The sequence below is a fragment of the Marmota marmota genome, unplaced genomic scaffold, assembly GCF_001458135.2.
Source record: "Marmota marmota marmota unplaced genomic scaffold, marMar, whole genome shotgun sequence".
NCBI lineage: Eukaryota > Metazoa > Chordata > Mammalia > Rodentia > Sciuridae > Marmota > Marmota marmota.
This window is the reverse complement of record NW_026000221.1, coordinates 27,828,985-27,852,231: the sequence shown is the minus strand read 5'-3', so window position 1 is coordinate 27,852,231 and position 23,247 is coordinate 27,828,985. Positions and strand designations below refer to the sequence as shown.

Genomic DNA, 23,247 nt, shown 5'->3' with positions numbered 1-23,247 from the left:
CCAGGAGGCTCAGGGTGCAGGGTGGGCTCAGGGCATTGGTGGGGCACCGGTAGGGCAACGAGTAGGCCAGGCAGGCCAGGCACCAGGGTGCAGAATGGAAGAGACACTCCCTCTCTGGGCTTGCAGGTGCAGGTGGGCTCCTGGGGGTGAGCACCTCCTGAAATTTCACATCCGGGGCACTTGATTGAATCACTCTAGCTCCGATTGGGAATCTGCTACTCCCCCAGCTCCACTCTGGAGCCCCCAGACCTGGATTTCATGGGACTGGGAAGCTGCCCTTTGCCTCTGCCATTTCTCCCAGCCCTGGCCAAAATTAGACCCCAAGTCCTATCTGGCAAGGTGAGGGCTGACCCTTTGCCCATTTGCAGACAGCACATTGGAGAGCCATCCCCAGATAGGAAACCAGAAAGCATCATGGATAAGTGACCAACCTGCCACACGGGTTTGGAAATGCTGCCCATTGACCCGGGAGCCTCAGTTTCTCCATCACAAATGAGAAAATCAGAGTCCTTGATCTCTATGGGTTCTTTCCCTTCTGACTTTGGTGTGGCCACTGCCAGTTCATGCAATCTGTGTGTTAAGTCCCTACATTTCTCAAAAGAAGTGGGGTCTATTGTGTGCCGGTCCCCAGGGGCATGTGTGAACCCATGGGAACTTGCCTAGAAACACCCCTCACTGGAGATGACAGCCCCCTCCACAGCCCAGGCTGGGGAGGAGAGAAGCAGGCAGCCGGATGCTAATCGCATGGATTCCCTTTATTGAACTGTACTAGTTACTGCAGTCAGATTAAGTCACATTTAAAAGCAGACCATCCAGTTGCACTGAAACCGATTATATTCATTACATAGTTTTAATCACTGTCCGGTGAACTGGCAAATCCAATCAAAGCATTAGTCTTTAATTAAAAAATTAAAAGGAAATATTCAGACAATAGCCAAGCAATCACATCACGATGCACAATTACCTAGAATTGCAATTAAAAAGTAGTTAACCAAAGGGGGGAAAGAAAAACAAGAAAGAAAAAATAAAAAAAGAAGCAAAGGAAAAAAAATCACACTAATCTTTTTTTTAAAAACTATCAATATAATACATGAAGGAACAAAGGACAATAGCCTCAAAAAGCAGGTTTCTCTAACACTAGAAATGTAGTCTGCGGCGGAAACTCTAAAAGCACACTAGCTGTAGCAGGACAATAAAAAATACTGAGCATGGAATACTTTTAATCTCTGCCATTAATATTCATTTCCAGCTGCTTATAATAGCAGCGCCTCATGGCCAAATCATTAGAGTTTTACATCTGGGTTGCAAATGACACTTTGATTGGATGTAATGTTCAAATGGCCCTCCCCACGGCGTCTCCGGCAAGCCTTCTGCGGAGAGGTGTCCTGTCGAGCGGTCCCTCACTGTGCGTGCTGGCTCATCGTGTGGTTCTGCAAAGGCGAAGAAAAGGAGACGCGCATGAGGGCAGAGGAACGGAGAGCACGCTGGCCCCTCCCACCCGGTGCACGAGAGCTGCAAAAAAGCATCTCGATTATTACCAAACAAAATGCAACACGCAAAAAAAGTGCTCCGGGGACGCAGCTGCCAAGACGGCACGTTGATTCGGGGGCTTGGGGATCGGTTCTGGTGGCTGCCAACCTGGGCTCCCTGTAATTTTTTTTAAGGCCATTCAGGTCTACGTGGAGGGAAATGGGAATGGGCTACGTGGAGGGAAAGAAGAAATGCTGGGGAGGTGGCAGGAATTAAAACCACCTAATGACAAGGAGGAAACTATCTCTGACTGCCTGCAGGCTGCCCCCACGTCCCCCTCTCCATCCTCCCTGTGGCTGCTCAGAGCCTAGCAGAGGGAGACAGCAGATGTGCTGCACAGCTCTCTGGCCAAGAAACACCCGAGTGGGCACAGACACGCAGAGGCAGTGGGCGGCCGTGGAGCCTGCAGGGGACAGGTCACCCAGCAGGAAGGGGCCTGGGAAGAGCCTCTTCCACTGGGCTCTGGGAGCCTGCCCGTGTGGCCACGTGACACTTCTTGGGCCAGAAGAGGAGGGTGTTGTGCCGTTTGGCTGAATTCGCCTGGGAACCCAGGGCCCAGGTGGGACCCTGGAGCCAAATGCTTCCCACTCGTCACAGCCAATGGCACGTCCCCCCTCCTGCCAGCCAGAGCGGGCCAGTAGTGTTGATCTGTTTTTATAGGAACCAACAGCCAGGGGGTGAGGGTGGGATTTGGCCTTTGAGAACCCAGTCTTTTTGTTTCTTTTCGGTGGTCTGGGTTGCAAATCCAGACCAAGTGCATCCAAGCCTCAGGTGGTGCTCCTCCTCATGACCCAGGCAGAGAGGAAATGAAGTCCACGAGGGATGAAGTGGCCTTGTGTGGAGTGCACAAGGGCTGCTGATCCGGGGTGAAGCTTCTTAAGGATGCTCCTGCCCCTGTGGCTGGCTGGGCACCCTGGCCAGCGGCCCTATGACTCCACACAGGCTGGGAGCAGTGGCCTGCAGCTCTGCCGCTGACCACCAGGGGGAAGAAGAGGCGCCGTATCCTTCTCCTGGGCTCCAGGTCTGGCTGCAAAGTGGACGCCCACAGCATCTCCTGGAGGCCTGGAGCCCAGGTCTGAGATGGGACTGCGCCTGCTTCCAGGCACAAGTCCCCTGTGGCAGCCACCCCACACTGTAGTCACTGCAATGGCCTCCATGGTGCTATCACTGACCTCTCCAGCCAGCTCCTGGTCAAGGAGAGGCAGCCCCCAACACCCCATCCACACATAGAAGACACAGCCCCAGCACTCCATCCGCTGATACTCGCCACGCAGGGTGCCAAGGACACCGGTGCAGGTTGCATGGCTGGTGTTTAGCAGGCATGGGTGCTATGTCATGTTGCGTGCGAATCACTTGCAATCCCCACAACAGCCTGACAAGTTGGGACATCAGCAGATGAGGAAATCGAGGCTCAGGAAGAATACATCATCAGCCCAAGGCCAGCCAGCTAGGACGCAGGAGGAACTGAACCAGGCAATGAGAATCCAGGGCCCCACACCCGGATGGGCACCCCAGGCCGGCACCAGACACAAGCCCAGACTGCCACATGTCCTGGCACCTCGAGATGGGGTGTCATGGACCCAGAGCACTAGGCAGGTTGTCTGAGGCCACAGATGGGATGCAGGCAGTTTCCATGGGAACCCACACCCTCCAGCCAAGGCACCTCTCCTTGTACTTGCACAGGGACAGCCTGCTAGTCCTGGGGGAGCCGGTCCATCCCGTGCACAGACCGTCCTGCTAGCTCCAAGTTTCTTCTGTCTCAATTTCACCAGCTCTCTCATCCCTCCTAACTGAGCCACACACAAGTCCTCTGGGTATACAGATCACCTCCCCACCTAGAAGTCCCTCCAGGTACCACCTGACACCTCCCACACACGTTTACATACCTCTCCTGGGCAAGTCTGGCCTCTACGGAGATCCCTTCCTTTCCCATCCCCACAGCACTCGGCCCAGTGCTGGGCACACAGTCCTGACAGGACACCTGGAGCTGCTCAGGCACAATCTGGAGATCTCACTTCCCCACTGTGCCCAAAGAGCCAGCGGGAAGCGGCGGCTATCAGGTGTACTCCGTTCCTTCTTCCTAAGTGGGGAGCTGTGGAGCAGGAAGGGAAGGGGCAGTAGGAAGACGCCAGGTGCAGCTCTTGTCCTGTCTCACGTTGACTGGGCCCGGCACAGGGACAGTCCGTATTTTTGAAGGCACCAATGAGAGGGTAAGCAAACAAAGGAGAGCGTGGGTAGGGACAGACAGGGGGACGGGGACAGCTAGTTCAGGGGAAGGAGCAGCACAGACAAAGGCAGGGAGGCTGGGCTGAGTGTGCCAGTGTCGCGGGGCCCAGGCAGGCCCAGGGTGGTGCCAGCCCACAGGTCACCTGGAGGGATGGCGGGAGTTCAGGCCACAGACTGCCCACCAATGTGGACTCAGGCAGCAGAACACCAAGACGGTATTTAAACTTCACCAGATCCTTGAGGACCACACACCGCCAACAGGGTGCAAGGCAGTGTCCGGGGACCTCTGGGTGAGGAGGCAGCCTCTTGCTGGGGTGCCAAGCACAAGGCCAGCGGAGGCACTCGCCGTCCACCCTGGCTGCTGGGAGCTGCCAGCTTAGCAGTCCCGAAGGCGGAACCTCATGGTTCCCGAAGGCGGACCACGGGTTAGGAAACTGTGGGGATAAATGACAGCAACAGTGGCCCTTCTCACTTAAAGAGCCACAGCAGGTGGTTCTGAGATGGAAGGGTAAAATTTTCTTCCCTGAAGTATATTTATATATATTTTTTTATGAGAACAAAAGCCCAGGATGTCACAGCAGATGGAAATGTCAAAACTTGATGCCCCAAGGGAACTGGGCACCAAAATTCATCCAGTGTGGTGTTATTAAGTACCTGCTGGATGCTCTGCTCTGGGCTGGGCACAGGGAGGGGTAAGGAGAAGTCTCCAGGTGGGTTCACCCCTTGAGGGGCCTGATGTGAGGGGCGAGACACACAGGCCCCCAAACGTCCGCGGAGTGTGGTGCAGATGGCATCTCGGCCAGGAGGCTGGTCAAGACCAAGTGTGTGTGTGCGTGTGTGCGTGCATGGTGGAGGGGACCAGGTGCTGAGCTGAGGAGGGCATCAGCTCTGCCACAGGCCAAGGGCAGTCTCTCCAAGGGCAGAGGGGGTGCTGGGGACCCTTGTCACTCCCCCATCACTTACACACCGGGCAGCCCCAGGGGAGCCACTTCCAATGGGCACAGTTCAACAGTCCTGAACACACTCGAAGCCCCTTCCCCCTGGGCTGGGAGGCGTGGCTGGGGGAGGCCTTCCTTCCTAAGAGCTCCTTCCACCCGCCATGGTCCTCACAAGGGCATTCTGGCTTAATGTCTAGTTCTCTGTTTATGCCTGTGCTATATTTAGCCCCTCGGAGAAGGAAGAAAATCGTTTTTTAAAGATGCCACCGACCCGCAGATGAACACTTCCCTGCACCATAAAGGCCAGGGGTGGGGGCCAGGGAAGGACGAGGAAGACCTGGATGGAGGCCCGGCATCCACACCGGCCTCACTACCTGCCAGGGAGACACAGGTGTGGGGCAGAGAAGCAGGTGAGGAAAATAAAATGGGGGAGTGGGAGGGGCGGGTGGTCATGGCTGCGGCTGCTGTTCGCCCATGAGCTCCTGGGATTGGAGGTTTCTGATGGAGCCTGATTTGGGAGTCTCCGCCTGAGATGGGCAAGGTGTAGCCTGGGGTGGGCACAGAATTCTGCACACTCCCAGAAGTGGTGGGGTCAGGCCTAGGTGGGGTCCTGGGGAGACCCACAAAAGGAGCCCCCTGTGGAAATCAGGACTCAGGAGCTGGCCCCCCCGTCACACGCTCGGCCTCTCAAGGGAACAGCCCAGAATTCACTTACACGCTCTTTCGTTCATTCACTCAACAAAGCTTTATTGACTCCCTGCCGGGTGACAGCCATGAGCTCCTTGCTGGGAATTCAGCAGCAAGGTGTTTCTGATCCCGAATCCAATCTCGAGTCTGAGTTGGGCCCAGAGGGACTGGGCCAGGTGTACGGGGCACCAACACAAGCCGGAGTGGGCCACATGGAGGTTCAGCTGGGGTCCAACTCTGTCGGGAGCCCACCCCACAACACAGCACAGAAGCAGACCCCCGCCCTCCGCCTGCAGCACAGGACTGCTGCTCCAGATCTTGGCTCCATTTCCTGTTCTTTGCCACGGGACCCTGATCCATCTCCCCTTGATGCCCACCCACTCCAGTGTCAGTGGGGAGACTGTGCTGTGTCATGGTGGCATGAAGCAGCGAGACATCTCTGCTCATCCCGGGATGCACTTCACCAGGTGACCTCAAGGCAGGCGGGAAGCATCAGTGGGCTGGGCTGAGTCCAAATCCTACTCTGAATTCAAATCCTACTTCTGCCACTTACCAACCATGTGGCCTCGTAATAAATGCCTTGACTTCTGGGGACTGGGGCTGCCTCTTCTGAGGTGCCCTGAGGACCCAGGAGACAATGCGCGTATAGTTATATCCCAGGCCTAGCCATAAGGAAGTGCTGCACAGGTCTTCCTGTGGTGTCCACCAGGGTCTTCCTGACCAGACAGGTGGCTGGGATGGAAGGGCCTCTTGCTCCCTGCTAGTACCTACAAGTTTAATGGACTGACCAGCGGAGCCTCTTCCTGCTTCTCCCAAAGGCTGCTGAGGTCTGAAGAGTGTTCCTGAGGTGGCCCAATCTTGGGTGGTCCTGTTCCTGGGCAGCAGGCACCAGGTGAAGCCCCCATTCTCAAGACGGCTCCCCTCCAGCCCCCAGGTAGCGTAGCCAAGCCCACAAGTCAGTTTCCCCTGCCTCTGGGTACCAAGTGGGATACCTGGTGAGGAGGGGATGCCGGGGAGACTCCACAGGGGACGGGGGAGGTGTGGCTCACCCACCCACCCACTCCACAGATCTGTCCAGAGTCTTTGTCCGTCATGTCCCAGGCTGGGCCTGGAGCACCCTGGATGCAGAAGCCCCACTCCCTCCCTTGGGGAACCCATGCTCCCCATGGTGAGTGCAGGAGTAGCTAGACTCAAAGGCCCTAAAGACCCTAAAAATCAGGAAAGAAAGACTTATCCCTGGAGAACAAGCCCTGGCTCTGGCCCTTGAGTCCCTACAGCAGACTAAGGGCACAAGAATACTTAGCCACTCACCCCCAGGATTTCCCACCTGTTCTCCCTGTCCCCTAGCCACCTGCAGAGCCCAGAGGCCTTCACCTGGACCCACATCACCTCGCTGCCCCTCCTCATGGGAAGCAGCTCTGGTCGACCCCCTTCCTTCCCACTCCTACAGTAGTCACTCCCTGGCAGGCTGCAGCCACCATGGCTTTACAATGGCCTTTCTCCAAGGGCAGGGACCAAGTCCACAAACTCAGCAAGTCCTCTTAGCCATGGAGAGAAAGGGAGGTCCACCAGGCTACAGTCACAGCCATGCTGGACTCGGGCAGGGAGGGAGAAGGGCTCTGTTAGGGTTCATTTCACAAACAGGGAGCTTGGCCTTGTGCAGTGGGCAGCAGACAGAGAGAGAGAGAGAGAGAGAGAGAGAGAGAGAGAGAGAGGGAGGGAGGGAGGTGGGCAGCTCCTGGCCTTTTCCAAGCTTGTGGCTGGAGCAGGGGTGAGATTTCACAAAAAGGACCACAGAGAGAGGACTTCTGATGGGAAGAAGCTGCCCTCCAAGGACGGCTTGCCTTAAGGTTTGCACTGTGTGTGAGTGTGCGTGCGTGCATTTGTGAACACACACAGAGACGAATGCATTTCCCGGGCAGGACATCCCATCTGAACAAACCGCCTGAGACGTGAATAACACCGAAGGTGACCAAGGTTTTTCGTGGCTCACCCCGTCGTGCCAGGCCCGCTTCACACCTCACTAGTATTCACTCTTCCAGCCCCACGGCAGCGCCCTGAGCTAAGCGCCATTACTGCCCCTATTGTACAGATGAGAACGCCGAGGCGTGGAAAGGCTCAGGTCCTGGGGCTGGAAGGTGGCGCCGATCAGCACCTCCACGGCCCGTCTGCAGAGCCCCCTCCGCCGTGGCACTGCTCTGCCTGTGAAATGTGAAAAGTGCAGCATATGTTGGGGGAGCGATGAATAATTCAGCTTGGCAGAAGCGCAGGGCATGTGCTGCGGAGACGAGCCTGGATAGGAAGGCGGGGGCCTTATTGATGAGGCTCCGTGATGCCAGACGAGGCAGCTTGCCCTTAAATCTGGGCCATGGGGAGCCATCGAAGGTATTTGAGCTGTGGAGTTACACGAGATGCAAGACACAGGGAGAAGAAGCTCATGCCTTCAGCCAAAAAGGTGTCTCAGCGGGGTCCGCATCTCCCTGGGCTCCGAGCCTCTGCTCCCTGGCTAAGCCTCCTCCCGGCGCACACTGCTCTCTTTCCCTTTGGGGAGGGTGCACACGCAGGCAGCTCTGCTTCCCTCTCTGCTGTGTATCACCTGGGCAGCCCCTCTCTGCTTGTGAGCACTTATTTTTAGAAGCATTTGACAATCGTCCAAGGGTCTAAGACGAACAGATGGCCTGTCTTAAAGGCTCGTATGTTCGCTAGTTTGCACTTCTGACAAACGGTAAGCGCACTCGAGAGCGCACCATAAACAGCCCTGAATGAATACTCAGAACACAATTTAGCTAATGCACGTCATTAAAATTAGGCGTGAGCAATGGCCAAGGCTCCCTCCAAATGCCTGCCCAGTGACGCGGCGGCCCTCCCCCAGGGCCCAAGCTATGACGTGGATGCACCCCACTTCCCCCAGCAGCCCCCACCTGGCAAGCAGGTATTGTGCCATTGACACCAAGGGCAGGGTGAGCTTTGCCCATGCAGAGGAGACACCCACCCTGGGCGTCAGAGTAAGTCCCCTGACCCGCTGGCCTGGGACAAAGCCCTGAAGCAGCTCACAAGGCAGAGGAAGAGCAGCAGCTCCTCCACGTGCAGGGATGTGCATGAGGGTTTCCTGTCTCTGCCTCCAGACAGGGAGACAGCCTGTCGTCTGCCACTCCAGAGCAGCAGGAAGTGAGCGTCACGAGGCTCAGGCAGGGAAGTGCCGGGTCTCTGTGCGAGCCTGGGTGCACCCCATCTCCACGCCGGGAGGGAGAGTCCAACTTCCAGGGAGCAGGGGGGTCGGTCCGAGAACAGGAACAGATTCAGGGACCCAAGAGTGGCCTGGGGGACGTAGGAGGAGGGGCTACATCCAAACAGCCTGTGACCCAGACTTCTTCTGCTGGAGGTTCAAGGCCGACCAACCCTGGCTGGGCTTCTTTGTTCCGCTCTACGGAGCCCACAGGGCAGAGAGCACCTCCCCTCTCTGAGCTCCCCTCTCACCTGCACCCAGGACATGGAAGACAGAACCATGAGTTGGAAACCTCGTCCCTCACATGAAAACACAGGAGAAAAATGTGGGGTAAAAAAAATCCAATAAAATCCCACGGGGACACGTTCCATCCTGCTTACATTTTGAAAATAAAACTCATGGGAGAATAGACTATTAGGAGGGAACCGAAGCCTTCTATTATGGAACCAGCCTGTAAACAGGCTCCCATGTCGAGCCACCCAACAAAACAAGGGAACTCACAATACTTGCCCAGGGGACCGCACACTCAGGGGAACCACACTTCAGCCCACAAATGGGCCCAGGCGGTCTGTTTGTGAGCAAAGAATCGAGGGCAAGAGGCGAGACCTTGGCCGCCACACAAGGGAAGTGAGAGTTTTATGGCTGTTGTCACAAGCAAAAGGAGAAGAAATATTTCCAGGGCGACTTGTAGATGTGTTGCCCTGAGGGGCCAGGGTGCACATACCCGACCCCAGGTCCTGAGTTAATGTGGCCACTGCAGCTCTTGCTGTTTTTCCAGAGAGGGATCCCTGGTGGCGAGGCCCCTTGGGAACAAATTGGAGACTCAGCCCTGGGAACAGGCGGTTCCAGCAATGGTGTCCCAGGTTCAGTTCTGTGGACATCTGCACTGGGCCTGTCAACCTCGTCGGCCTCTGTGAAGCCTGCACTAACCACAGCAGCCAGGTGCCTGCTTGGACCCAGGCCAACAGTTCATCTCAAATCTGAAATAACCCGCAGTCCCCTTCCCTCAAGGAGTGTGAGCCAGACCCTTGGAAGGTGTGATTCCAGCCTGACAGAGTCAAGCCGGAAGTGAGCAGGCCTACCCACTGCAGAGCCTCCAGGAAGGCCCAGGGAGGAAGTGGGGACACAGTGGCATTGGTGGATGGTCTCCCGAGACCTCATGAAGGCCTCTCTTTCCACTTCAGGGCTAATCTGCCTTTTTAGATCGACAACTGGGAAGACCGAGGCACAAACTCTCAGGAAGTTTTTGTGTCAGGAAAGAGGGCTGATGAATTCCTGGAGATCCACGTGCCACGGGCAGGGTTCCTCCAACCCCGTGGAGCTGCGTGTTCAGACCAGGCCTCGGGCTGGGGGCTGCGGAGATGCTGGGGCCACACGGCCAACAAGAGCAGCCCAGGTGCAGAGCAGCAAGGCTCAGCCAGGACCATTAGTCTCAAGAACGAAAACTTCACGGAGAGGGGGCGGAGCGTGTCAGCCCCAGGGATGGCTGTCCCATGGTCAAGTAGGCCCCGGGTCACCAGGGCTTCTGCTTTTGCCAAGAAACTGGAAATCTAGATTTCTCTTCAAAGACCAAACTTCCTAGGTGTCTAAAGCACTGTGCATGTCAATCAAAACAGGTCTGCAGGCCGACTGTGGCTTGAGGCCTGGTGTTTGTGAGGGCCCAGGATGACCCAAACACCCTCACCACACTAACAGGGCTGGGCCCCCCATGGCAGGAGGTGGGGGAGAGCAGTGCTCTCAGGTGGCAGATGGCCCAAGGACTATTTAGGGTTCTCATGGTGGGACTTGGCTCAGTTAAATTCCGAAGAAGAGGATAGAGGGTAGAGGGAGACTCCGGTGACGCCGGAATTGCCTGCCTGTCCTGGCGCGGCTGTCTCGGGAGTTGTCCTGCCCGCTGACCTAAGTGTGTCTGAGATGTGCCAGGGTGAGCACAGCTGGTGACACCAAGGCACATACAGGGAGACTAGAACCTTCCACATGCCCAGAGCCACACAGGACCCCACGTGAGCATCTCAGGGGTTGTCTCTTCTCGATCTGGACAGACCTGTGCCCCTTGGTGGTCATAATTATCCCCCTCAAATTCTCCTGGCTTCCAAAGGCCCCAGAGTCCTCTGGACCCATAGCGTCCCCAGGGGCAGAAGGAAGGAGTGGTATGGAGGGACAGCATCTTGAGGCACTTATGAAAGCAGTGAGTCAAGCAGGACTGCTCCCAGGTCCCCCACACAACCCCCCCACCCTGTGCCATGGGGACTCCACACTCAGAGCTCACACTCCCGTCCACATACACAAACTCACAGATCCCCCCATGTCCCAAACTCACTGGCACCCCTTTGGAACACCTCACCCCCCACATACTCACTGATGGCTCACGATCACACGCAGGTGGCCTCCCATACACACATTCAGGAACACCCCTCTCTCTTTTTGTGTGTGGATACCACAATAAAACCCCCAGGCCCCACACCTGCTCCACAATCGCGCGTGCACACGCACAGCACACACAAAAACGACTCAGACTCCTTACATGACAGTGCTGGGAAGGTCGTCAGGGGATGACCATGGTGCATTCTGGCGTGGGCTCTCCCCACACTACCGTGACTCAAACCTTTGCCCCCACTGCTGGGGGGACCCCTCCGACACTCCCACCCGCCTGGGCCACGGGGCCCCTCCTGAAGTCCATATTCCTGGGAGAGGGAAGCCAAGCAACCAAGTGCCTACGAGAAGCCCAGATGTGGTCTCCTCAAGGGAGGGTCCCTGCTTGAGCCCTCCTGGGTCCCGCTACACCCAGAACCAATCCTGACCGGGATCAGGAGAGCCCTGCGCAGGTTGGGTGCTTGCTGCCCTCAGCCTGAGTGACCGTCTTCCGTTCCCCCAATTCCCCAGCCCCTCCCTCCACTGCCCTCCCAACAGCTGTCCTGCTGCCCAGTGCTCCACACAGCCCCGTTCCAGAGCCTCTTCTCTGAGGCCCAGCCCCGGCCTGGCCCTCCCGCCCTCCCAGCGTGGCACAGCTCTGCACCTGCAGAGGGTTCCTTCCAGCACCTTCCTCGGCTTGCCATGACCTGGTCATCTACCCATCATGGCCACAGACACTGCAAGGCAGGGGTGTCATCCCTCGGCTCTCACAGTACCCCAGTGTTGGCTAAGACCCACTTGGTAGAGACTCCAGGAGTCTTCTAGAAGCCTGCAAGCTAGGCAGCCAGGCAAAGCCTCCAGCCACTGGCCAGGGACAGGAGAGGAAGAAAGAAGTTCCTCCCCCAGTGCCCTTTGTTTCCCCTCCACCAGGGCATGTTAGACTGTTTTATCATTTTTTTCCAGGAGGAGAGATCTTTGGGGACACTACGCTAAGCGGAATAAGCCAGCCGGAGGGACAGATAATGCATGACTCCTTTTATATGAAGCAACTAGAGGAACTGAACTCACAGAGAAAGTCGAATGTTGGCTGCCAGGGCCGGGAGAAGGGGACTGGGAAGGGAGTGTTTAACGGGGACAGAGTTTCAGTTTGAGAGGACAAAGAGGTTCTGGAGATGGGCGGTGGGGATGGTCCCACATTAGGGATGCCCTCGATGCCACTGAACTTACACTTAAAAATACGTGACACGGGAGACCTTATGCTGTGTGTCTTTGACTGCAATTAAAAAGAGAGTGGGAAGGATCCTCCAGGGTAAGCGGGTCAGGTGGGAGAGAGAGGGGCCCGTTCTGCACCACCATAACCAGGCTCAGGCCCCTTGCTGGGTGGCTGCCCCATGTCTCTGGCTCCAGGGCTGAAGTTGCACAGACCAAGGTGGCCTGGCTGGAGGACAGCTGCAGTACCCAGGGGACACAGTGCCACCTGCCAAGCACTAGTGGGTACTGGCTCCAAGACCATCTTCATTTCCAGGAAGTGGAGGGGCTTCCTCTGTGACGCCTGAGCTGACCAGTGGTGGTCAATGCAGGTCAATGGTGCAGCTTCTTCCAGTGCCAGGCCATGGAAGCACAGACCCTCAGGAGGTCCAGGGTTCCCGCCCCTAAGCACTGAGATGTGCTGCCGAAAGGCCTTGCCTGTGGTCACTGCCAAGCCGAGGGGACGGGGCCCTGCTGGCTGCTGGGAAGAAATGTGTGAGCATTCCCGGGTTCCAGGGTAAGGAGGCAGGAAGTGGGCAGGAAGCACCCTGGACATGTGAGGAACTTTGCCATCTTGGAAACAGCTGAGGTGGGAGGGAATTTTCCCCCTTGGTTTCTTTTTCCTGACTCTTTTCAGGTCTTGATAATTTCCACTACTTATTCATCAAAATGCGACAAGCAAACCCAGCTCCACACAGAGCAGCACATTTCACAAAACGAAAACCAGGACAAATAGCCAATAGCGGGGACGGAATACTCGAAAATCAGGGCTGCACTGGAGAATCTAGGTCACACGGTCACTAATTATACAGAACACGTATGTTCAGGTCCCCGAACTAACCCAGTGCTTTTTAGGTTTTGCAAATGATGTCTAAAAAAACTTTGATTGGATCCATTCTACTTTCTTAGAAATTATTGTTAATAGTAAAACTTTCCTGCGTCTTCAAAATTCTAGGAAATTGCCCACGCTGATGAAGAGGGTGGTCACCCTCAGAAAACATGGCCCAGCACCCCCCAAATTGGCTCCCTGAGCTCACACAGCTCAGCCCCCCTTGCTCACAGGCCCCCAGGCTGCAGGGCCAGAAGTTCCGAAGATGGACCTAATTTGCTGTGATGAATTGTGTGCATGCACCAGTGATCAAAACTGCAGCTGAGACCGATTACAGTTAATGATGGCCACGGTTCTTGTGAAACATGTAGGTGTGCACCCTTGCTGGTCCAGAGACGGAGCCGGCACAAAGCAAAGGGCAGAGGCTGACCCCCACCCCAGGGAGGCGGGGTTCTGTGGGCTGCCCAGCTCTGGGAGGCTGGGCCCGAAGAACACTGCCTTCCCTGTCCTCTAAATTCACTCAGCTGCCAATCACACCGTGGGCACACTGTCACTGTCCACATACCTGCCCGCCATGACAAAGTGGTCTTTAGGACAGGATGGCTCCCCTTTCAGCACCAGCGACTCTACCCCAGTGCCGCTCAACTAACAGGTGTGTGAGTGTGTACGCACATGTGCACGCCGTGTTAAGGTGGGGAGCGGCGCAGGTAACTGTGGGGTTAAGAGCACACGAGGAAGGGACCATAAAAGCGCTGCAGTTCCCAACTCACGAGCATGCTCGGTACTGATGGACAGGGAGACAGATGTGCTGCTGATGATGGAGAGGAGCTGGCGGGTAACGAGCAGATGGGTGGGTGGATGGACGGCGGATGATGGGGGAGGGGAGGGTTGGATGGAGGAATGGTGGAGGAAGGAATGTGCTGGGAATACGTGGGTACAAGGGAAGACAGCCTGGAGTTCAGATCTGGTCTCGGCAGACACTGTCTCTGTGACCCTACGCCTTCCCTTCTCTTAAGTACGCACTTACTCATCTTAAAGGTGGGGCTAATATGTCTACCTAGCAGACTTGACGTGAGGTTCACCAGACCATACACATAAAAGGTTTTACAATGCGTTACAGTCACTTCACACTGTCCTAACTAAACACCGTCCATGCAAAACCGTGGCAATCCCATGCTTTTGATGCAGCAGCATCCAGAATAAAAGTGGGGGAGACAAGGACAGTGTCATAGGTCAGGGCTGCAGCCTTCTGGGGCTATGCACCCAGCTCTGATTTTGTCAGGATGTCTTGTCACTGAGTAGGAGAGCAGGGTCCCCCACTCAGCTCTCCTATTCACAACTCAAACCCTAACAGGCAGAATGCACACCCACCCTTACCCTGAACCCCACTCTCCACTGCTGGTTGCCCACTTTAACGCCCAGTTCCCAGCCTCAGATTGCAAATCTGTAAAATGCTGTGATCCTAAAGTGCTTCTAGTGGCCCCAGTTGCTGAGGCACAAGCAGATGATCCTTGCAAACTGTTAAATATCTTGACACAAACTGGTAGATCAAGGTAGGCTGTGTTCACCTGTGAGACCTTTAATTAACTATATTTCAAAAAAGGGAGTTTTCCCGTGATTACGATGGTTAACTTTTACCTAGAGGTTAGTAAGTGCCACACATTGTTCTCAGCACTTTCATACATTAACTCTTCAATCCTCAAAATGCCTTTATTAGGTAAGGACACTGAGGCCCAGGAGGCTGACTCCCTGAGGCCACAGAGCCAGTCAGCACTGGACCCTGGCCACCAGCCCCAGATGCCATCCTCTTTAACCAGCAATGGTCCCATTTTACTGATGAAGAAACTGAGGCTCTTTGTGAGCCTTTCTGGAAAAGCAGCTTGCTAAGTATCTACCTGGTCAGAGGTGGCACTTAGATGTAAGCCCAAATGACCTAATCCTTAGACTATCACCTCCTTCCCCCTGGCTGTTCCCTGTGGTAGCCGCACCCCACTGTCCCCCCAAGTGACACTTAAAATAGACACCAAGCTGAAACTGTCACCTGCCCTCGCCCATGGTACAGCCACACAGTGACTCTCTTGCAGCACTGGACAAGCCCCAGCCAGCTGGTTTGATTCTGTCTAAACTGCAGCAGCAGAGCAAGTAGACCCACATTCATTATTGACACAGCAAAATTAATTTTCTGACGTCGCCTCCGTCTCCTCTACCTGCCCAGCCCCCAGCCTGCGCCTCTCCTGTGAGTGTTGCCGGGCGGCCGCTGACTGGCGCTCCTGAAATGCCAACCTGCATTTCTCATCATTAATTTCTTTCTAAATGTCATTAGTAATTGTTCCTGCCTGACCAAAGAGTGCAATCCGGGTTTCCACCGAGACCGCCCTGGTCTCTTCCCTTAGCTGGAGGGGGCCGAGAGCCTCCAGCCAGGCCGAAGCCCAGCATCCTAGCAGGGGGCAGCTGGCCCCTCCGTGGACGAGGTGGGAGGTAGCCGGCTTCATCGAGATGAAAGGGGCCCAGGGTGGCACTGCAGCAGTGGCTGAAGCTCAGGCCGCAGGGCATCGGACTGCCCAAGTTCAAATCCCACCTCAGCCACAGCCCAGCTGGGCCTCGGTCTCCTGTCTGTAAAACGGGGACAGTAAGTGCACTGGCTGGACAGGGTTGCCCTGAGGATAAGATAATGGATGTAAAAGGCTTCCCACAGGGAAGGCTCCTTCCGCCCGCCCGGGGCTGCAGCTCAGCTCTGCCACTTACCAGCTCTGTGCCTAAGCCTGTCCCTCCCATCAAAAGAGGGATGGTGACCTTGGCATCAGCTCTGCCACTTCTACCCCCAGTCTGCTCTCCTCTGCCAGCCCCTCGGGTGGGGGGGCTGGACACGGGCCTCCTTCACAATCAGTATTTTGTCTCCCCACAATCACCTGCCAAGCAAGGTCCTGGTGGCCCACTGTTCAGGTGAGGGAGGTGAGTCCCCAAGAAGAGAGCCAGCCGGATGCCCAAGGCTCACTGACAGCAAGAAGCGAGCCTGAGGTCTGCACCCTCTGGCCCTGCGCCCTGTCCTTCCTGTTTGCTAGGCGTCCTCTTTGTCCATGTCAGTGACAGGCGGAGCTTTGCACAGTACACATTTCTGTGGCTGTTGAACCAGTGTGGCACCCACTGTTACTAGTATTGTCATCGTTACTAAGAAACTGAAGGCATTTGGTCCCGGCTGGGACCGCGCTGGCGAGGGGCTGGGCTCGAGGCACACACAATAGCCACGGGCTCGAGGCTCCTGGCAGCTCCCCCGTGCCCATCTGTCGCGATGGCATGGTGCCCCTCTAAAGTTGGTTGGCCCCCTGCCCTAGGGCATGAATGACAGGCTCTGATGGGCAGACAGGCAGCCTGAGGCCGATTCCAAGTGCCATCTCTGCTTCGAGCTGGGCCTTTAGGGGAGGCTCCCCCGGTCCCCACCTGGGCCTCAACACACTTCACTGCTCAGGCAGGCTGACCCCGGAGGCTCAGGAGGGCATCTGAGCAGAGCTGGGCACAGGCTTCTGCCTTAAGGCCACCCTTCCAGATGCCCATGTTCCCCCTCCTCATCTCTAGTGACCATGAACAGCCACTGCACATACAGGGCTGTGTGGAGCAGTGTGGCCTGTGCCCCGGGCACAGTGCATGGCACTGATATGGTCCTCTGGAACTGGCCTCTCTGGGAGGCAAGGCCTGTCCACCCACCCTGGTCCACAGAGAGCCGGGCCTTGGCTGCTAAGGGCTGTGAGGGCTCTCTCCACTCTCGGCCTCATTCAGGGCTGAGGACACAGCTGCTCAGGCCAGACTGCCTGGCATACGGCTCTGTCCCCCAGCACCGTGTAAAGCTGGGGAGCCTCAGTTTTCCTGTCGATGGTTCTACCCTCGGGAGGCCCCTGAGACCGCCCCGTGAGGCCTTGCTGTCCGATCCCATGAGCACTTGGGGAAGGCCGTCTCGATTTCACTGCTCTTCCGTGAGGAGCCAGGCCTGTGCCCGGGGCTCCTTGAGGACAAGGCACATTATCAGTGCCTGCCTCGGTTTCCTCCAAATGTACGTAGCCCCTAAACAGACACATGCAGCCCTTCAGGACACTCAGCCCATCCATTGGTGACAATGATGTCATACTTTACTGTGAATAGGGAAGGCCTTGTCCCCCTTGGACAGCAGATAAACCAAGGCTCAGAGACCCAGACTGCAGCCAGCCACACAGCAGCTTTCAGTGAGCGGGGACAAAGCCCGGGCCCTGAGGGGCCCAGCTGTGGGGCCATGCTGTGTGCAGAGGTCTGATGTCGAATTACAGGCTGAGTTATCCAGATGCGTGGGAATGGCAGTGTTTTGGATTTTGGAATATTAGCTTGTACATCATGAGAGCGCTTGGTGACAGGACCCACGTGTACACACACGATTCATCCATGCTTCATACACACCCTGCCCGCGTTGCCTGAAGGTAACGTCATAATATCCTTCATGACTTCCTACGGGAAACAAAATTTCATGGTGCAGAATTTTCCACCTGCAGAGTCACGTTGGCCTCAAAAACTTTTGGATTTTTGGAAAGTTTCAGATTTCAGATTTTCAGATTAGAGATGCTCTACGTGACTGATACACTACATGACGCAACGCTGCGCTATGACACTGTCCACCACGAGCGACCATCAATATTTGGTCCTCATTGGTGTGCTGTTCCCCTCCTTGTGTGAGATGAGTGGTTTAGTGCAGCCCTCTGGGCGTCTCTACCACTGGAACATATCTGGCACTCCGTGGTCTCAGAAAACACCCGTGGGCAAGGCGGAGCACCTGTGTGTCCAGTTAATCGAGTAAGTGAACCGCAAGCTCATGGATACCCAGACCACGGTCATGATGACCCTGGCGATGGCCACACAGGCTGCTGAATACCCAGCTTGACTCGGAGCCAGACCTGGTGCTGGAGGCTTTTAAAGTACCATTGCCTTTAGACCCTCAGAATTCCACAGGGAACAGACTGTCATTGCCCCCAGCCTCAGGAGTCTGGTCAGCAACTTGCTCACGTCCCAGAGCTGCTTGGTAGCGAGGCTGGGATTTGAAGCCAGGGCTGCGGGCCCCAGAGAGTGGGCATGCCATGCCACCCGGGAGCAGGACTGGGCTCTGGCTTCCTGCCCCAGTGGGAGGACAGCAAGTGCAACACCCTCAGCAACCTCCCAGTCTAAGCATCTTGTGCCCGTGGACCACAACCCAAGGCAGCCGCTCTCGTCCCATTAACAGAGGAGGCATCTGAACCCATCTGGGGGAGAATGTAATGGGGTGGGACAGCCAGGGGAGGGTGGCATCGCGCCCAGCCTCAGCCTCCTGGGCCTCTGGCCTCAAGAGTGGCCAGCTCTAGTGGAAATAACAGTCTGACTCCCAGGAACTGTCCTTGCTGTCCCCCAGGGAGAGGCCCTGCTCTCCCTGCATTGCTGAGGTGACGAGGACTGGGCCACTCCAAAGCAGGATGGAGGAAAATACTGCTACCTAAAGAAAGTGCAGCCAGAGCCAAATGCCAAGTGCGTGCCTAGAGCAGGCTCACTGTTTAATTACTATTAGTTATAATTACCCCGTGATCTGACAGTGGTCGTGCAGAGAGGCAAGGAAGCCGGCTCCCCCACTGCTCATCTACAAGTACCAGGGGGGGTTATTTTTTTTAAATATTTTTTTAGTTGTAGATGGATACAACACCTTTATTTATTTATCTTTATATGGTGCTGAGGATCAAACTCAGGGCCTCACACAAGCCAGGCAAGCGCTCTGCCACTGAGCTGCAGCCTCAGCCCCAGGACCAGAGGTTTTCAAGATGGTTTCCCAGAGTCTGTAGATTGCACCCCACCTTCTTTTTCTACTTTCCCTATTTGTGTGTGAGCTCAAGAAAGAAGAACGCACACCCCTGTTGGATGGATGGATGGATGGATGAATAGGCACGGATGGATGGGTAGATGAATAGAAGGATAAATGGATGGATGATGGATGGATGAATGGATGAATGGATGATGGATGAATGGATGAATGGATGATGGATGGATGAATAGACAGGTGGAGAGACAGGTGGATAAATGAATGGATGGATGAATCGATGAATAAGTGGATGGATGAATGGATGGTTGATGGATGATGGATAGACAGGTAGAGAGACAGATGGATGAATGAATAGACAGGTAGAGAGAGAGGTGAATGGATGAATAGATGGATAGATAGATGGATGAATGGACAGGTGGAGAGATGGGTGGATGGATAAGAGATGCATGAATAGATGGATGGGTAAATGGATAGATCAATAGGTGGATGAAGAGACAGGTGGATAGATGAATCTACAACAGAGGGAGACTTCAACCTTCAAATATCTACACTGGGGTGGGAAATCAAATCACTTATAATCCATGTTGGTAAAGGGGGAGGGATTAAGTCAAGGACTGGAAAAGCCAAAGGAGAGAGGACGGAGGGGGCTTCTCAGAGCAGGGCACCTGGAATGGGCTAAAGCAGAGGGGAAGGGTGTTCAGCACCAGGGCGAGCAGTCACACACATGTCCAGGAAGCCTCCAGCGAGACCTCTGAAGAGCTGAAGCAAGATTAGCCCAGCAGAATGCAACAGAAAGGCCGCTGCCACCTGTCTCACTAGACCCACTCCAGTCCCACTGCCCTTTATTCCGTTCCTGGAACAGCTCATGTGTGTCTGTGCCTCAGGGCCTTTCCCCTGGCTCTCTCCTTTCCTGAAGGACCCCTCAGTTCTTCCCTAAACTGGCTATTTCTCCTCTTCAGGACTCAGCGGAAAAGCTTTCCTGACCACCCAATCCAATGAAACCCATAATATTCCCGCACCCTTGCCCCAGCACTCACACCCCCACCTCCAGTTAAAACAGTGTTTTACTTCCAAATTTTATAATCGACAATTACCTAGTTCATGTATTTACTGACACATGGTCCTAGAAGGTCAGCTCTGTTGATTTCCCAGTTCTATCCCAGTGCCCTGCCATGTCACCAGCCCTGCAGTGTTGCCAGTACCCGGTGTGTGGGGTGGATAGAATGAAGCAGACATTACTATTACTGTGTGTATATATGTGAATGCATGACCAATGTGATTCTGCAACCTGTACACTCAGAAAAATGAGATATGACATCCCATCTGATTCAGATGTATGATATGTCAAGGTCATTATACTGTCGTGTGCAACTAATTAAAACAAATTTAAAAAAGATAAAAATAAAAATAATTTAAAAAAAAAGAAAGTAGGGGGAGGGTGGAGCCCAGCGTTCTCCGGGGCGGAGCAGGCAGGGTCAGGAGGAGCTCAGAGCCCGCCCCTGGCTGGGTACCAGGATCCAGCCTGGCAGGCCACTTGCCCTCGGAAGGGCTGCCTGTTGGAAGACCTCGCTCTGCTTTTAATCAATTGTAACCATTTAGCTGGAAGCGGCGTGATCAGGCCCAGACAAGCGAGCAGCGAGAGCTAATCCTTTAAGCGCGCCCGCTGGATGCTGGGCTGGCCGCTTGGCGGCCGCGGGCCGGGCCCTGTGAGCGAGGGGGTCCAGCTCCAGGTGTGGAGCAGGCCCGCACTGCCCCGCCCAGCCCGGCCAGGAGGAGTGTCGCGCATGCGTGCACGAGTGCACCTGCCAGGGACTCCTAGCGCCCAGGCCAGCTGCCCCCACCAGGCCCGGCAAGCCAGAGACCTTTCTCTGGGTCAAGGCTTCCTCCCCACCACAGCCAGCAAGTCGCAGGCTTCCACAAAGGGCTGGAAGGAGGCAGCGCTGGAAGCACGAGGTCCCCGCCCCCGGCTCCTGTGCAAGGCGGCGCCTGACAACCGGCCCAGGGGCCCGGGGCGTTTCCACTGTTTCCACCGGGGCTCACCCAGGAGCACATGTTTTTGCATCCCCTGTTACTGCCACTCGTGCTACCTGCTTGGCCCAACTACTAAAATAGTTCCTGGGTCCCCTGACAACGGAGGCTTTTTATAGTTCAGCTCTGCAGGCCTCATTTAAATCTATTAGCTCATATAAATGGCAATTTACTTAAACTTTGGAGGGTTTCTGTTTGCCTCGGTGGCAAAGACAAATTTGGCTTTGGACGCCACTCTGCCACTTGGTTGTGACCTCAAGCGAGCTGCCGGACCTTTTCAGAGCCTCAGCGTCCATCTCCATCCCCGGGATAAGGTACCTGCTTTCTGGTTGCGCTGAGACCCTTCATGCAAGGTGCTGGGACTAGGCCTGGCCCAGGTGGAGACCTGGGGGTGGAGGAGGTCAGGCCTGGGTCTTGTCGAGTTGCACGGACTTACCCACCAGCCACTAGCATGGACGGCTAGCAGCATATTCCCTGCCGTGTCCCCTCAGGGGTGGGGAAGAGCAGGTGGTGAAAAACGGGAAGAACCTGGGGCTCTTAGGAGGGGGAGAAGGCACCGCCCCAGCTCAGCGTCCCTGGGATCCAGAGGCAGCTGGGCTGTGTGGGGAGAGGATGCCCCTCCCCTCGGGTCGGCTTACCCCTGGCAAGGGCCCACAGGGCCGCAGGCCTTCATCTGCTGAGCCCTGCGGCTGGAAACACAAGCCCTGATACTTGCTGGGTTGTTTACACCCCAATCGAATCTCCACACTGCCCTTCCCCGGGCCTGGGGCACAGCTGAGGAAAACAGGGTCTGGAGAAAGAGGGCCTGGCCAGGAGAAGTGGAGGGTCCCTGCTCCACGCCCCTTCCCCCTTGCCATGCTGCTCTGGAGACCCAGCTGCTCCCCCAGCCCGGTGCTGGGTGTCCAAGGCCCAGGGCCCCAAGGCTGGGCTGCCTCAGGAAGGACTCAGAGTTTCACTTTGTTCAAACTCAGGCCAGAAATCACAGCCAACTCCAAGTGGGGGAAGCCCTAAAAAGCCACCTGATCCTCCAAGTGCCTGAAGAGTAACCGGCCCCCGTGCCCAGGGCCTTATCCAGCGTAACCTAGATGGAGGAACCATCAACACCCCCATTTTGCAGATGAGGAAACCGAGGCACAGGTGAGCCCAGGACAAGGCTTCAACTCAGGGCTGTTCCCACAAAGCCTGTGCCCCCTGCTTCCTGCTCTGCAGGATCTGGACAAATGCGCTTGTGCCACAGAATCCTCGCGCCTTCCACGTCGGGGACACTTGTGCTGCCTGCGTGGCCTGTGCTCCTCCTCCTGCTGCTTCATGTCATGTGGCCCCTGTGCGCCACAACAGCTCACTGGAGCCGGGGTGGACAGCTGGCCACCGCTCAGCTTCCGATTCCTTCTCTAGGCCTCTGGAACCCGCCACCACCTGTAATCAGGGTCTCTGGGCCACCTGTGGCCACCCCTTCCCGGAAACACCAGGGGGTCTGTCCCAGCAGAGTTGACGGGAGCAGAGAGGGGCAGAAGGTTGGTGGTCCTGTCTCGCTTAAGTGACACTTGGCTCCTGGGAACAGGACCACCAAAACTCAATGTCACTTCTTGCTCTTGGCATCTAGAGGCCACTCCTGCTCACCTACAGCCGAATTCCCTTTGTGGCTCAGGCTGACTCCAGAGAGTGATGCCCACACCACGATCAACAGGGACCGGGATCTGCGTCCTGAGTGTCTGGCCCCTCCCAAATTCGCAGGGCCACCCGAGGTGTGCAGGGAAATCGCTCCACCCCACAGAGCGTCGAGCGCTTGAAGACAGGTGTCCCAGCATTTCTCCCACAATGCACTATCTTCCTCTCCCAGATCCACCCAGGACAGTCTCCTGGGAGGTCCCTGAGGCTCGGCAATCCCCACAGGCTGACCGGGGGCCGGTCCCTAGGATGTGGCCTCCATGCAGGGACAGGAGTGGGGGTAGAGCGCTCACACAAACCTTGCTCAGTCTCCCCCCGTCATCCCCCACCTATGGCCCTGACAACTACCCCTCTGTCCTGATAGATTTCTCTTTTTTTCTAGAATGTCAAGTCAAGAGAACGCACAGCATGGAGCCTTTTGAATCTGGCTCCTTCCTCTTGGCATTTAAAACGTGTCCACGTCACTACACGTATCCACGGGTGCTTTGCACTGTCAAGCAGTCGCCTGTTGTAGGAACGGACCACATCCACACGTCTGTTACCCATTCACCAGGGGAGGACGACCAGGTGGCTTCTGTGCAGGGCCATGACACATCAAGCTGCTGTCTCTGCTCACCTAGAGGCATGCGTGGTCCTACCCTTTCCTTTCTGAGGGGCAAACACCTGGGAATGGACCACTGGCTCACACAGTAAGTGCATGTCTAACTTTATAAGG

At 55.9% G+C, this 23,247-nt stretch overlaps 1 protein-coding gene across 5 annotated transcripts in view; it reads right to left on the bottom strand.

The window, feature by feature from the left end:
- Window positions 1–734: 734 nt before the first annotated feature.
- The window catches only part of Znf423 (zinc finger protein 423), a 278,391-nt gene continuing 255,878 nt past the window's right edge, over window positions 735–23,247 (bottom strand). For all 5 annotated transcript variants that reach the window (XM_048792228.1, XM_048792229.1, XM_048792230.1 and 2 more), the window contains one exon: window positions 735–1,430. In XM_048792228.1, coding sequence (XP_048648185.1) covers window positions 1,401–1,430 — 30 coding nt within the window. In that variant the 3' untranslated portion in view covers window positions 735–1,400. The remainder of the gene's footprint in view (window positions 1,431–23,247) is intronic.